Source organism: Lagenorhynchus albirostris, chromosome 17 (assembly GCF_949774975.1).
Source record: "Lagenorhynchus albirostris chromosome 17, mLagAlb1.1, whole genome shotgun sequence".
Classification (NCBI taxonomy): domain Eukaryota; kingdom Metazoa; phylum Chordata; class Mammalia; order Artiodactyla; family Delphinidae; genus Lagenorhynchus; species Lagenorhynchus albirostris.
In genome coordinates this window covers 80,922,604-80,935,050 of record NC_083111.1, presented here as the reverse complement: position 1 = coordinate 80,935,050, position 12,447 = coordinate 80,922,604, and the positions used below count along the sequence as shown (strand labels likewise).

Below are 12,447 nucleotides of genomic sequence, written 5' to 3'. Positions count from 1 at the left end.
GGGATTCTGGGTGATGGGGGCCGGGACACAGAGAGCCCCGGGGAAGGTGGAACTCAGGCAGCGAGCTGCTTGCTCCCAGGGAGCTGGGGGTCTTGTTGTGGAGCTGGGCCCTCTGAGCCGCAGGTGAGAGACTCCAGGGCCCAGACTTTGAAGCAGGACTGGGACGGGAGGGGTCAGTCCCCTTAGATCTGCAGGCCCAGGCGAGGTCCCGCCTCTGCTCTTATTTATTTATTTGTTTATTTTTGCGGTACGCGGGCCTCTCACTGTTGTGGCCTCTCCCGTTGCGGAGCACAGGCTCCGGACGCGCAGGCTCAGCGGCCATGGCTCACGGGCCCAGCCGCTCCGCGGCATGTGGGATCCTCCCGGACCGGGGCGCGAATCCGCGTGCCCTGCATCGGCAGGCGGCCTCCCAGCCACGGCGCCACCAGGGAAGCCCCGCCTCTGCTCTTGCTGGAGCCGCCTCCCTCCTGGACTGCCCTCCTCATTCCCCCAGCCTGGTGCCTGTTCTCATTCTGGGCTCACCAGGACCCCCAGGGAATTGGGGCTCTGGGATTCAAACCCAGGCTTGGCTCAAGACTCACATCTCAGTTTAGAGCAGGCACCGGGAGGGTGAAATGAGGAACCTCAGGTGAAGGCTAGCAGGTGCTGGTCCGGCCGCCCCACAGGTTTCCGTCTGGGCACGTTTGGGGAGGGGCGGTTGAGAAACCTGGCCCCCCCCAACTCTCTCCAGGCGCCTCCTGACCCTCCCTACGGTCCTGGCTCGTGAAACAAGAAGGAGGTTCAGAGGGGCTCCCAGCTCGAGCTGGGCAGGCCTCTCCACCTCTCTGCCTTGTTTCTGCACATGGGTGACGAGGTGGCCACAGCCTCTTTCCATCTGCCATTCAGATCGGATTAATGCACGCAAAACAGTTGACCCTGCACAGGAAGGTGCTGTCCTGCCACGGAGCAGGCCCGGCCTGGGTACAGGCACTGGTGAGCCCCTCAGACACTGGCTGGTCAGGAACGGACTCCTACCTGTCCCTCGTCTCCCTCCCTCAGAGCAGGGCAGCGGGGTCCACCTCCTTGTAAAGGCAGGAGTGGGCGGGCCTAGGGGAGGCACCTTGTCACGCCGCTCGGAACCTGTGCTCCCACCCTCTGCTTCTAGATCCTTCTCCAGAGCCCTGCCGAGGCCGACTGGGCAAACACGTTGCAGGGAAGAATGTGCTCAGGACCACTCTCAGAGCTGGAACCAGAGCTTGACCAAGCCCACTGGGGTCCGAGGAGACCCCACTCCAATCAAGCAGTAAGGTGGTGGCACCATGCACCCCTCAGGGCAAGGGGTGACCTCAAGGCAGAAAAGGGGCTTGTGCTGAGGACGGCAGTGACCACCCCTCCTCTGGGCTGGGGAACCAGTGCCCAACCCTTGGCGCTTCTCCACCCATCTGGGTGCAAGGGCAGCACCCACCACTGAAACTCCAAACCTCTTCCCTGTTGTGCTCCATGGTTCCCCCAGGGTCTTCAAAGGGGCAGCGGACGCTGGAGGGGGCTGCTTTGGCCAGAAGGCAGGCTCGGGGTGGGTATTCAGGACGCCCCTGGAACCCTTCGGGTCCTGATCCACGTTCTAACTTCACTTTGAGACTTGGTGGGTGTTGGCTGTTGTAAAGCAGAACCTGCGTGAGCAGCTGCCCCCCACCGTTGGCGCGCTCAGCCCCCAGAAGCAGGAAACCAGCTCCTTTCACCGAAACCCTGGCTCTCAGTCTGCAACACGAGTCAGAGATTTGGGACTTGCCATTCTCCTTCTTCAAGCGTCCAGTGCGTGGAGAGCAGCCACCACATCCGTGGTCCTTGGTTCCACGCGCCCCTCGTGGTGGTGCTGCCTCCGCGGCCCCAGCCTCGCCTTCAGTGGGCTCTTCATGCCAGGTGACCGCTCGGGATCACTGATGTTCTTCTTTGACCCTCGTGGACCCGTAGGCCGCTACAAGAGCCTAGGCCCTGCTTTAAGCCCGCTAGCCCTTTTGGTCTAGTGCTAGGATTCAGCACTCTCACTGTCATGGCCCTGGATTTGATCCCCAGTCAGGAAACTAAGATCCTACTTCAAGCCACTGTACCCTGCAGCCCCTCAAGATCAATAAGAGAAGCCATTTTAGGCCTAAGCTATTTTGTGATCTAAGTCTGGCCACAGTGCTTGCCCTTGACCAGGCCAGGGAAATAACTTAACCGTAACAGAGACAACAGATCAGTCACCAAGACTCCCAGTTCTGCTTCAAAGGCAAAGAATAGCCTGACGCACATTCTTGAGCCATATTACAGGGCTCGAAGCCCCTCGAACAATCAGCCACCAGACTAACTGGGCCAGAAAACTGATGGTGCTGACCTCTGCTGGCTGTCGTGACTTCAGTCAGCTCAGACCTGGCCTCTGCCGACCCAGGATGACTCTTGAATTCAGTGACTCAACAGCATGAGAGTTTTTGCATCTCTTCACTCTGTAATCAGTTTTTGGAATAACGCCCCTCAAGCTCACAAGGTGGCTGCTGCAGTTCCAGACATCACATACAAGCATGACAACCCAGAGAAGAAGGGGACCCATTTTTCATGCCATGATTTTGTTTGTTTTTAGTTATAACCAACAAAGAGAAAAATGCTCCAATCACAAATTCATGCTGATGAATTTTTACAAAGTGAAAATATCCATGTAATCAGCCTCTAGATCAGAAAACAGTTCACTAAGAGCACCTCAGGAGGCCCTGTCCTGTCCCCTTCAGTCACCCCCGAGGGTGAGCAGTATACTGACGTCTGATGTCGTGGATTAGTAGCGCCTGTTTGTATAATTGGAATCATACTCTTCCCTGTCTGGCTTCTTTTACTCAAGGAGGCCTCTGAGATTCATCTGTATTGCCCTGGCTGGATGTCATTTGCCTCTTTCAAGTGCTACACAGTCTTGTGTCACGTGAATATACCACAAGTTATTTATCTACCCTACAGTGGACGAGCTTTGGATAATTTTCCATTTTTGGCTGTTTCAAATAGTACTGCTTTGAACAGTCTTGTAGATGTCTCTTTGTTTCCTTCATGAAAAGAATTGTGATATAATTTACATACGGCTAAGTATATAAACTTTAAGTGTACAGATTGATGAAATTAGATATATATATATAACATACATGTAGCACATATATAATATATATACATAGATATGCAATGTAGCCACCACTCACATCAGGATACAGAGCATTCCAGAAACCCGGAAGGCTCCCTGTGCCCCTCCTGCCCGAATCTATCCCCTGAGGTTCCTCACAAATTGTTCCTTTTTAAACCCTGTATAAATGGCATCAGCTACGTTGTGTCCCACGTCTCCTATCCAGCCTTGCGCTCTGAATCACCCACACAGCTGTACGTACTGGCAGTCCATCCACTCCCATGTTTGTTGCTGTGCTGTGTTCCATTGTCCAGAAACACCAGGGTCGTTGCCTAGTCTAATGCTGGTGGCATTTGGCCAGTTGTGGCTTTTATGCAGGACACTGCTCTGGACATACTTTACACATGTTTTGGTGTAAATAAGCCCTCATTTCCATTGGGCAGGTACCAGAGGTGGAACATACGTACGATTAACTTCAGTCGGTATTGCCAAATGTCTTCCCAAAGTGTTTCCTCCAGTATTGCAAGACGGTTCCGGTTGCTCCACAACCTTGCCAACACTTGGTATTGTCAGTTTTTAAAAATTTTAGCCCTTCTGGTGCGTGTGTAGTGGAGCTTCATTGTGTTTTTAACTTTCTGGGTGTGGAAATTGATGAACGGATTCTAAAATTTGTGTGAGACCAACCATACATTAGAGGCCTCTCGACTCTCCGGTCTTGTCCTTCCTGCCCTGCGTCATTGCCAGAAGCTCTGCTTGTTTCCTCTCCCGCTACCAGTGGCCTCTCCCTTGACCAGAGCCAGATCCACAGGCTCCCGGCAGCCCCAAGACAGCGGGGGAGGTGGTGATGAATTTTCCGGTCGAGTCTACAGATTTCCCATCTCGGGAATTTTAGTCCCTCTGTCCTTATTGCTTCTCCAGGTTTCTAGTGTCTTAAAAGATGGTTTCTGTGATTTATCTGCCTTTTCTTGTCTTCAGTGGGAGCATGAACCTGCCACAAACGACTCTGTCCTCCTGAGAGCAGGGTCGGCCGAGTTTCTCCTTTATGGTGAGGGACCTTTTCCATAAACCCTCCCTTCAGACATCCTCTTTGGCCAGAATTGCTTTCTAAGCCTTTGACTCAACTAATTACCAACCGATGTTTCACCCCGCCTGGCTGACACTAGGAAGGATTTACCCTGGGTAGAGGTCACCTTCACAGAAAGGTGCGCACCTGGACAAAACTTGGATTCTGTCCAGGAAAAGGGTGGATGGACATTAGGGAAGCAATGGGGCCTAGTGGTGTTCACGGTCATTGTCCAATCAGAATGATGCTAGCCATGCACAACCTCCGCAGCTGGGTTTGCAGATATCTGAGGTGCAGATATGGACAAAGTGTCGGGGAGAAATCATCTGAGCATGTATGAAGCCTGACGTTTTCCTAAGATTTCTACCTGCATCCTCTCACTTAGCCCACGTGCTGACCGCATGCATCAGGGATCCCATCTTTACATGGGAAAACCAAGGGGAGCAGAGAATTGCCCAAGGTCACACAGCTGGTGAGCAGCACAGCTGGGACCCCGGTCCTTCTATGTCTGTTTTATAAGATGCAAAATTTCTTTTGATAGCGGGACCCAGCAGGATGACACCGGGAGAAAGAAAGGCAGAACTCTGTAACTTATAGTGTGGCCACACGGGTTGCACCCAGGCGCGGGGTGCTGCAGGCTGGGGCAGCGTGTGTGGTCTGTGGCTGGGGGTCAGCTGGACCACTGGGCTGTTCCTCACTGCCTGGTACCCGGCCGTGGGGCGGTTAGGGTGGGTGTACAGTGGCCTGGAGTGTGAGCGCTTTAAGGAAAGAGGTTGGGTGTGCACTTAAGTGGCTGCTCAAGAAGGGGAAATGACCGTCTCCAGCCAAGGCCTCAAGACCTGGTCAAGATAGTGCAGTCAAGACTATATTCGCTGACAACAATGATTGCTTTTGTAATAAGAAAAAAAACCCTCTAAAAGTAAAAAGATATACAAGCAAAACAAAACGAACCTGTATTACAGCAGAGCTGGGACCTGAACCCAGGTCCTTCTATCCCCAAACTCCCATTTCCCCCTGTGACCGGTCCCAGTATCCCCTTTTGGGACTCCTAGATCCGGACTAACTTAAAGGAAGACAAATCTAGTTAGTGGCACAAATTTGGGGAATTTAAAAAATCATTCTCATGCAGTCACTGAGCCATATAGGGACAGGGCCCAGCCCCTCACCACGTGCACATTATGGAAAATGCAAACATCTTACTATAAAAATGTCCAAATGTTCACAACAGTAGAGCCTTGTGATACTGTGATTGATAACAGGAAACATATTAGTCTTCACCTGGTCCTGGCACAAATCTCCCCAAACTCTTGGAATTTCCTAAGTGACCAGAGTCTTAAAGGTGTTTCTTGTCATATTAATGAGGTGACTTTTGGAAAGCCCCTCGGTTACCTAAGGAGGGGGCTGGTTGCCAGGAGAATCAACTTTGTGGTTAGAGGGTTCCAACTTTCAGTCCCACCCCCAGATGTCCGGGGAGGGGAGAGGGGCTGGAGGTTGAATCAATTGTCAATGGCCAATGATTTAATCAATCAGGGTCACAGCAATCAGGACAGTGTTGTTTCTGTTTTTGTTAGTCCTTTAGGGTCAGTCCTGTCAGTCCTGTAGGGTCTGCCCCGTCTATTGGGGGTTGTAGCGCTCATTAGGTGTTATATGCCTCTATTTGTGGTTCATCTGAGTCTGACGTTTGGTCATATTGGCCACAGGGCCTGGGGTCTGGGGTCCCTGGGGCTGGCCACGGATGAAACCTCCTGAGTGCATGTATGAGAACAGACCCCCTAAGGAGCGCCCAGGGCAGGGACACCCAGGAGTGTCCACATGGGGTCAACTCCCTGTGACTTGGGGTGTTTTTGTGTGAGGATGAGGCCAAGCGGCTCACCATTCCTTGCACTGGTCTGGTTGGATCCCGGGGTGGGGGGCAGCTGCCTGTCCCTCCCGGACGATCTGAGTGTGAGTGGGAGAGGAGCGCCCTGCTGTCTGCCCAGCCCAGGAGGCGTCCCCGGGGACTCGGAGCTCAGGATGGCCAGCCGGGGCTGGGGGAGGGGCACCTTCTTCTCTCACAGCGCCTATCGCACTCTGTACTGCTTTCCTGCAGCTGCTGCAACAAATCACTCTCTTGTGGCTTAAAACAACCAAGAGGTTCCATGGGAGGGCCCTTCCTGCCCCTTCCAGCTTCTGCGGGCTCCAGGTGTCCCTGGCTGTGGCCTCATCCCTGCGGTCTCTGCCTCCATCATGTGGTCTCTCTCTGTGTCTGTCCCTCTCCTCTATCTTATAAGGACACCAGACATTGGAGATGGGCCCTGCCTTCCAAATCCAGGACGGCCTCATCTCGAGATCCCTAACTGAGTCCCACCCTCAAAGACCCCTTCTCCAAACAGGGTCACCTTCACAGATTCTAGGGGTTGGGAGGTGGACACCTTTTCTGGGGCCACCATTTAGCGCCCAGCACTCAGCCTGTTGGCTTCTCCCCACTATTCTGGGGGTCCTGGGGGCCCAGAGGCTTTCTCTCTCCCCGAGTTCAGCAGCACTGCAGGAAGTGTTCGCTGTGTGAATGTCCCTGTCAACCCTAGGCTGGTCCTCTCCGTGAGGAGGGTGGCTGGGTCACAGCCACACCTACAATCTTGGACGGCTTGGAGGGATTCTGATGGCGTCGGCCAAAATACAAGGCAGAAAACCCTGCAGCACAGCTCAGGTGTTACCTGAACCTTGCCCCTCTCCTGCCAGGGCCTGACCCAGAGGCCAGTCCCCTGCTTCTGTGCGCTTTGGAACTCCAGATGCGCAGCAGCAGCCGGTGGGTGAAGAACGCAAGCCTCTGACGCTGTCCGTGGTCCTGACCACCTGAAGCGGCTCTGCTGTGGGGACAGCTGGCCAGCAATCATCCCGACCCTGAGGAGAGCATGAGATGGGCCACAGCCACATAGTCACCCCAGGCTGTGGGTACTTGTCAGAGGGTCTCTGGGCAGGGTGAGATCCTGGCGCCCCTCGCCAGCATCTGGGCATCTGGGCCAGGTCAGTCTGGGAGGAGGGAGGTCAAGGCCAGCGGTCACCAGCTCCGTGGGGGTGCTGTCCAGACTGAAAGGACCAGGGCCACACGTGGGCACATTCTGCTCTTTCTTCTGCTAATCATGACTGATTGTTATTCTTGTTTGCAAAAATCCTGGTAGGGTGACACCATCCCACGTGCACTGGGAGGAAGGCAGAGTAGCTCAGAAGCCGGGTTAGGGATCTCTGTCCCCCTGGCAACCAAGCCCAGCATGGGGAGAGCAGGGTCTTTGCTCTCTGAGGAGCAGGCCCAGAGCTGCATTCCCCAGCGTTGGCCCCAGACTCCTCGGACATGACTCTTTGGACATCTGGCTTCTGCCCCTGTCATGCCCAATCCAGTCCCTACTCACCTGCTGTCTTTTGTTGCATAACAAATTACCCCCAAACTTAGGGGCTTAAAACAACACCGTTCATGCTCTCGAAGTGTCTGTGGGTCAGGAACCCAGGTGCTGGGACCTCGGGCTCACATTCTCTCACGAGGTTGCTGTCGAGCTGTCGGCTGGGGCTGTGATCTCATCTGAGGGCTCAGCTGGGTGTGTGGGGGGGTCCACTTCCAAGCTCCCTTGGGTGGTTGTTCGCAGGCCTCGGTCCCTCTTTACAGGGTTGCCTTCGAACACGGCAGCCGGCTTCCCCCAGGGTGAGCAATCAGAGAGAGCGAGAGGCAGAGCCCGCATCAGAAGCCACGGTCTTAACAATCCAACCTCAGAAGTGACATCCTGTCACCTGTGCCACACTGTTTTCACTACAAGTGAGTCCAGCCATGCTCAAGGAGAGGGGATGATTCCCTGGCAGTCCGGTGGTTAAAACTCTGCGTTCTCAATGCTGAAGGCCCAGGTTTGATCCCTGGTTGTGGAACTAAGATCCCACAAGCTGTGCGGAGTGGCAAAAAAATAAAATAAAATAAAAAAGGGATGCACGAGGACAAGAATACCAGGGGGTCTCTGGGGGCTCTGGGAGCCTGCCCCACACACCACCTGTCCCAGATGTTGGGGTGGGCTGCCCTGCCTTAGGTCTGGCAGGGATCTTCCAAGTATCTGGACAGAACTTTGGACAGAACTAGAGATTCCTAGTCCAGGAGTAAGTTGGCTGTGATCAGCAGGGACCCCCTCCCCACCGCCCAAGTGCCACCCACATCCACCCTATACCTGCACAAGGAGTCAGAATCCAGCTGACCAAAAGAGATACAGGCTGGCCTCGCGGCAGGGCATCCAGGATGTCTGCCCTGCCCCCAGTCCCATGGGGAGGCTGTGTGTTAACTCTGAAATGCATGTGTCAGTTCTAACAAGGATGACTGGCTGTGGACTCTGCCCAGCCTCAAGCCTTGCCTGGCTCCAGAGCTTTTCGGACAAAATCCAGCCCTTTTCTCTGCTGTGGCCTGAGCCATCCCCACCGCCCCCCTCCCCTCCCCGCTCCCCCAACACTCCTGCTCGCTCTTACCTTGAAGCTTGCCAGCTCTCCTCCTCCACGCTCACCGGCTCCATCAGAGAGGACTTGCCCACACCCCCAGGGCTCTCCCTTTACCGCTCACCCCATTCTGTAGCCCCTGTCAAGCTGCCCAGCTGTCCCCTGCTTGCCTTCCCTCTCACTGGCACGCGCCTTGGGCCAGGTGCACGGTGAGCTCTCTCCCTGTGGGTCTCGTGTAACCCTCACACACTTCCACGTGGTTACTAGCAACACCCTCATTTTACAGACGCAGGAACTGAGGTTCACGGGGGCGGGGGGTGGGGCACGCAGCATACCTGAAGCCACACACCAGTGGGTGGTCCCGGGCTGTCTGCATAAATATTTGTTGGACGAACGAGGGCAGGACTGAAGGACCGACCCCAGCACTTGCAGGGTAGCTTTCGTTTACTCAGCACCCAGCAGAGACCGATTCCAGGCACAGGGGACAGCAGATGCAAAAGCACAGCACGACTAACGCCTGGTGGGACCGGAAGACGAGAGACAAAGCTGAGAAACTGGCCAGAGCAGGCAGCGGAGGACCTTGAACGCCCAGACCAGGATTTGGGACTCGCCCGCTTGAGTGTGGGCGTGGCTGAAGGCAGCAGTCCCTGGGGCTGCCGCTGCTGGTGGGGTCGTCCCGGGTGCTCCGGGGAGGAGAATAGCCTCGAACAATCGAGACCGTGATGGGGCTGGGGAGCGGAGGGCCCAAGGGCTGTGAACAGGGCCCTGTGCTAGCACCTGCCACCCGTTACTCCCTCCCTCCCTCTCTGCGTCTTTGTGCCGTGTCCTTTCCTTTCGCAGTAAACGTTCTTCTTCCGAGAAATTCCAAGGGGCTCTCAGCCAGCAGAGGGGGAAGGGATCCTGCCCACGCCTGGGGGGGGAGGTAGAGGTGGAGGGAGCGCCGGGAACGGGTGGAGGGAGCCCGAGCCGGAGAGGGCTGGCGCGCGCTGGCGAGCGGGGCGCCGGCTGGCCAGAGGGGCCCAGGACGGCCCGGGACGGTGACCCGGCGCTGGCCCTGAGCCCCAGACGCCTGAGTCCTTGAGTCTCCAGCCTCCCCCGCCCCCCCGCGCGGCCCCCGCCCCGGCTCCGCCCCGCCCCTCGCGCGGGGTCCGTGTCTGCGGCTGCGTTCCCCGAAAGACAAGGCTGCACCCGGCTTCCCTTCCACAGGGAGACCGAAGGGCACCTCTCCCCGCGCCGCCCGCGCTTCCCGGAGCCCCGGAGTCGCGACACCCCAGGGATGTGAGTGCGCCCCCGACCTGAGGCCCGCGCTCCACGCTTAGATCCGCGGTGAGAGCTGAGGCTCGCACGGGGAGACGAGGGGAGGAGGCTCCGCGCCGGGTTCCCGGTCCCCCCCGCCCGGGGTGGGGTGGGGGCGAGGCGCCCGCCCTTCCCCCCATTAGCAGGTACTGTCCACTCGCATCTTGTCCTGCCCTTTCCTCTCCGGACGCACCTATCGCTCCCCAGGGATAAGACGCGCCTCCCGACCCACCCTCCTACCCACAGGTGCGGAGCGTGGGGTGCGGGCCTTTCGAGCTGTCACCCTGCCGGAGAGGGCAGACCTATTTTCCCGGGGGGGGGGGGGATGCAGTGATGGTGGATGCTCTGGGGGATGGGCTGGGGGTGGGGCTTTGAGAGCTCCCGGACGACCCCTGGCCCTGGATTCCAGGGAGGAGGTTGCGTTAGGATGCCAGAAAAGGGGAGGGTCCTTCGAGCTGGGCCGGGACTTGGTCTCCTGATCGAGGCTTCTCCCTGCCAGGCCTGTGCCCCAGACGACCCCAGCCTGCAGCCCCCGCGCCTTCCTGAGGCCCGCCTGGAGCATGTTGCCTGCGGCCATGAAGGGCCTTGGCCTGGTGCTGCTGGCCGCTCTGCTGTGCTCTGGCCGCGGTGAGTCTGGGGGCGGCTGGCGGGGGTAGGCCAGGTCGCCTGAGAGCCCGTATGAGGCAGCTCCGGAGAGAACCAGGTGTGGGGCGGCCATCCTCTGACGATGCCCATCAGACACACACCCGCTCCGGAGCCCAGCGACCCCAGCCCAGCGCTCGCCTGTGTGGCCCCTGCTGGCGCTGCCCCAGCTCCAGCGGCGCGGGTCTCTCCTGGCTCCTGAGGGCAGGGGTCCTTTTCCTCCTGCGCCCGGGGCCAGCGGCTGCTCCCGCCTTAGTGCCGGCTTGCTTGGGTTCCATCTCTTCTCAGAGCCCCACCTGGCCTCCCATCAAGTCCTGTTTGGTTCTTCCTCCACCGGAACCAACTAGGTTCTGGGGGATGTGTGTGAGGGGGTAGGAGTGTGCAGGAGGGCACCATAGGTGTGATACTTGTGGCTGTGTGTGCACGCACCGTGCGTGTGTGGGGGGCTTGGGGGGGTGCATAGGGATTTCCGGAGTCCCAGTGGTGGCACCCTCACCCCACCCTGCCCAAAGGCACACAGGTCGTCCCAGCCTGTCCTCCGGGTGCTAGTTTGGCCTGGTCACTCCTGGTCAAGGAGTGCCGGCCTCCTACAGCTGCATGGTTCTCCTAGGACATGCAGCGAGGCAGGTGGGGAGGACGCAAGGGGCTGGCTGGCTTGGACCCCTGTCCCTCTGGTCATCCTCCTCTCTGTGCCCTGCCCAGCTCATGGCCTGTGGTGCCAGGACTGCACGCTGACCACCAACTCCAGTCATTGCACCGCGAAGCAGTGCCCGCCGGCAGACACGGTGTGCGCCAGCGTCCGGATCACAGATCCCGGCAGCAGTAAGTCAGGCTCCGGCCTGGGGTGGGGAGGGGCCGGCGGTGTCATCAGAGTCCCTCTGGCCTCGGACGAGAGCGTGGGTCTGGGGGCAGGGCACTGCCCTGCTGTGTGACAGTCAGCAGGTGCCTGACCCTCTCTGGCCCTTCTGTGGCCCTTTTCATGTAGCTGGGGACAGTGTGGGTGGATCAAAGCCTCAGTTCTGTTGTTCTGGGGTCCTGAACTGACCTGGAGGGTCCCTGGCTTGGGTCCTGGGCACCAGGCAGAAAGGGCCCTGTGGGGCTCGAATCCCAGGCTCCCCTCCCTCCTCCCCAGGCAGGAAGGATCATTCTGTGAACAAGATGTGTGCCTCGTCCTGTGACTTCGTGAAGCGGCACTTTTTCTCAGACTATCTGATGGGCTTCATTAACTCTGGGATCTTGAAAGTAGATGTGGACTGCTGTGAGAAGGATTTGTGCAACGGGGTGGCGCTGGCGGGGCGCAGCTCCTGGGCCCTGGTGGGGGGACTCCTGCTCGGCCTGGGGCCCACCCTCCTCTGGGCTGGGCCCTGAGGTCCCCTCCCTCCCGCAGAGCTTCTGAACTTGTCCCGCCAGACCTGAGCCTGTGGCTGCCCCCTCCCCAGCCTGGCCTGGCTGAAGCTGGGGGCAGCCTTGGCCTGTCCACAGTCTGTGGCCCCCGCCCCTCCCTGTCTCTCCACCAGCTCCAAGTCCCAGCCAGCAGGACATCTCCAGGAATCAGGCGTCCAGCAGGAGGCTGGGACCCTGGGCCTCGGAGGGGAAGCCAGGCTGAGCCAGGCCCCACCCGACAGCCTGGCTGTGAGGGCATCCTCTACGGAGAAGTAAAGTCACTTCTGAGTCCAGAGGCCCGGGCCTGAGTCTGGGTGGGGATTTTTTTTTTGGGGGGGGGTTCCTGGCAGAGAAAGGGCAGGGGGCGGGGGCAGGGAGGGCAGCGTTCGTCCCCTGGGGGCTGTGGTATGGAGCTGCCAGGGGACCGTGGGCCTGGTGAAGTTTGGGAACAGCCTGAGGGGCGGTGAGATGAGCAAAGTCACAGGGTGGGCCTGAGGGCGAGGCCTTG

At 58.0% G+C, this 12,447-nt stretch overlaps 1 protein-coding gene across 1 annotated transcript; it reads left to right on the top strand.

Annotated features, from left to right (window-relative positions):
• Positions 1-10,033: 10,033 nt before the first annotated feature.
• LY6H (lymphocyte antigen 6 family member H) lies at positions 10,034-12,236 on the top strand. The gene is made up of 4 exons (XM_060127897.1): positions 10,034-10,160; positions 10,414-10,541; positions 11,259-11,378; positions 11,689-12,236. Exons 2-4 carry the CDS (start codon positions 10,475-10,477, stop codon positions 11,922-11,924), a joined length of 423 nt encoding a protein of 140 aa, XP_059983880.1. The 5' UTR covers positions 10,034-10,160; positions 10,414-10,474; the 3' UTR covers positions 11,925-12,236.
• The last annotated feature ends 211 nt before the right edge of the window (positions 12,237-12,447 follow it).

Bases quoted from the DNA above. Each gene is read 5' to 3' on its own strand.
- LY6H (XM_060127897.1), top strand. From the start codon at position 10,475: ATGTTGCCTGCGGCCATGAAGGGCCTTGGCCTGGTGCTGCTGGCCGCT. The intron at 10,542-11,258 runs GTGAGTCTGGGG...TGCCCTGCCCAG, and splicing joins TCTGCTGTGCTCTGGCCGCG to CTCATGGCCTGTGGTGCCAG. The intron at 11,379-11,688 runs GTAAGTCAGGCT...CCTCCTCCCCAG, and splicing joins GATCACAGATCCCGGCAGCA to GCAGGAAGGATCATTCTGTG.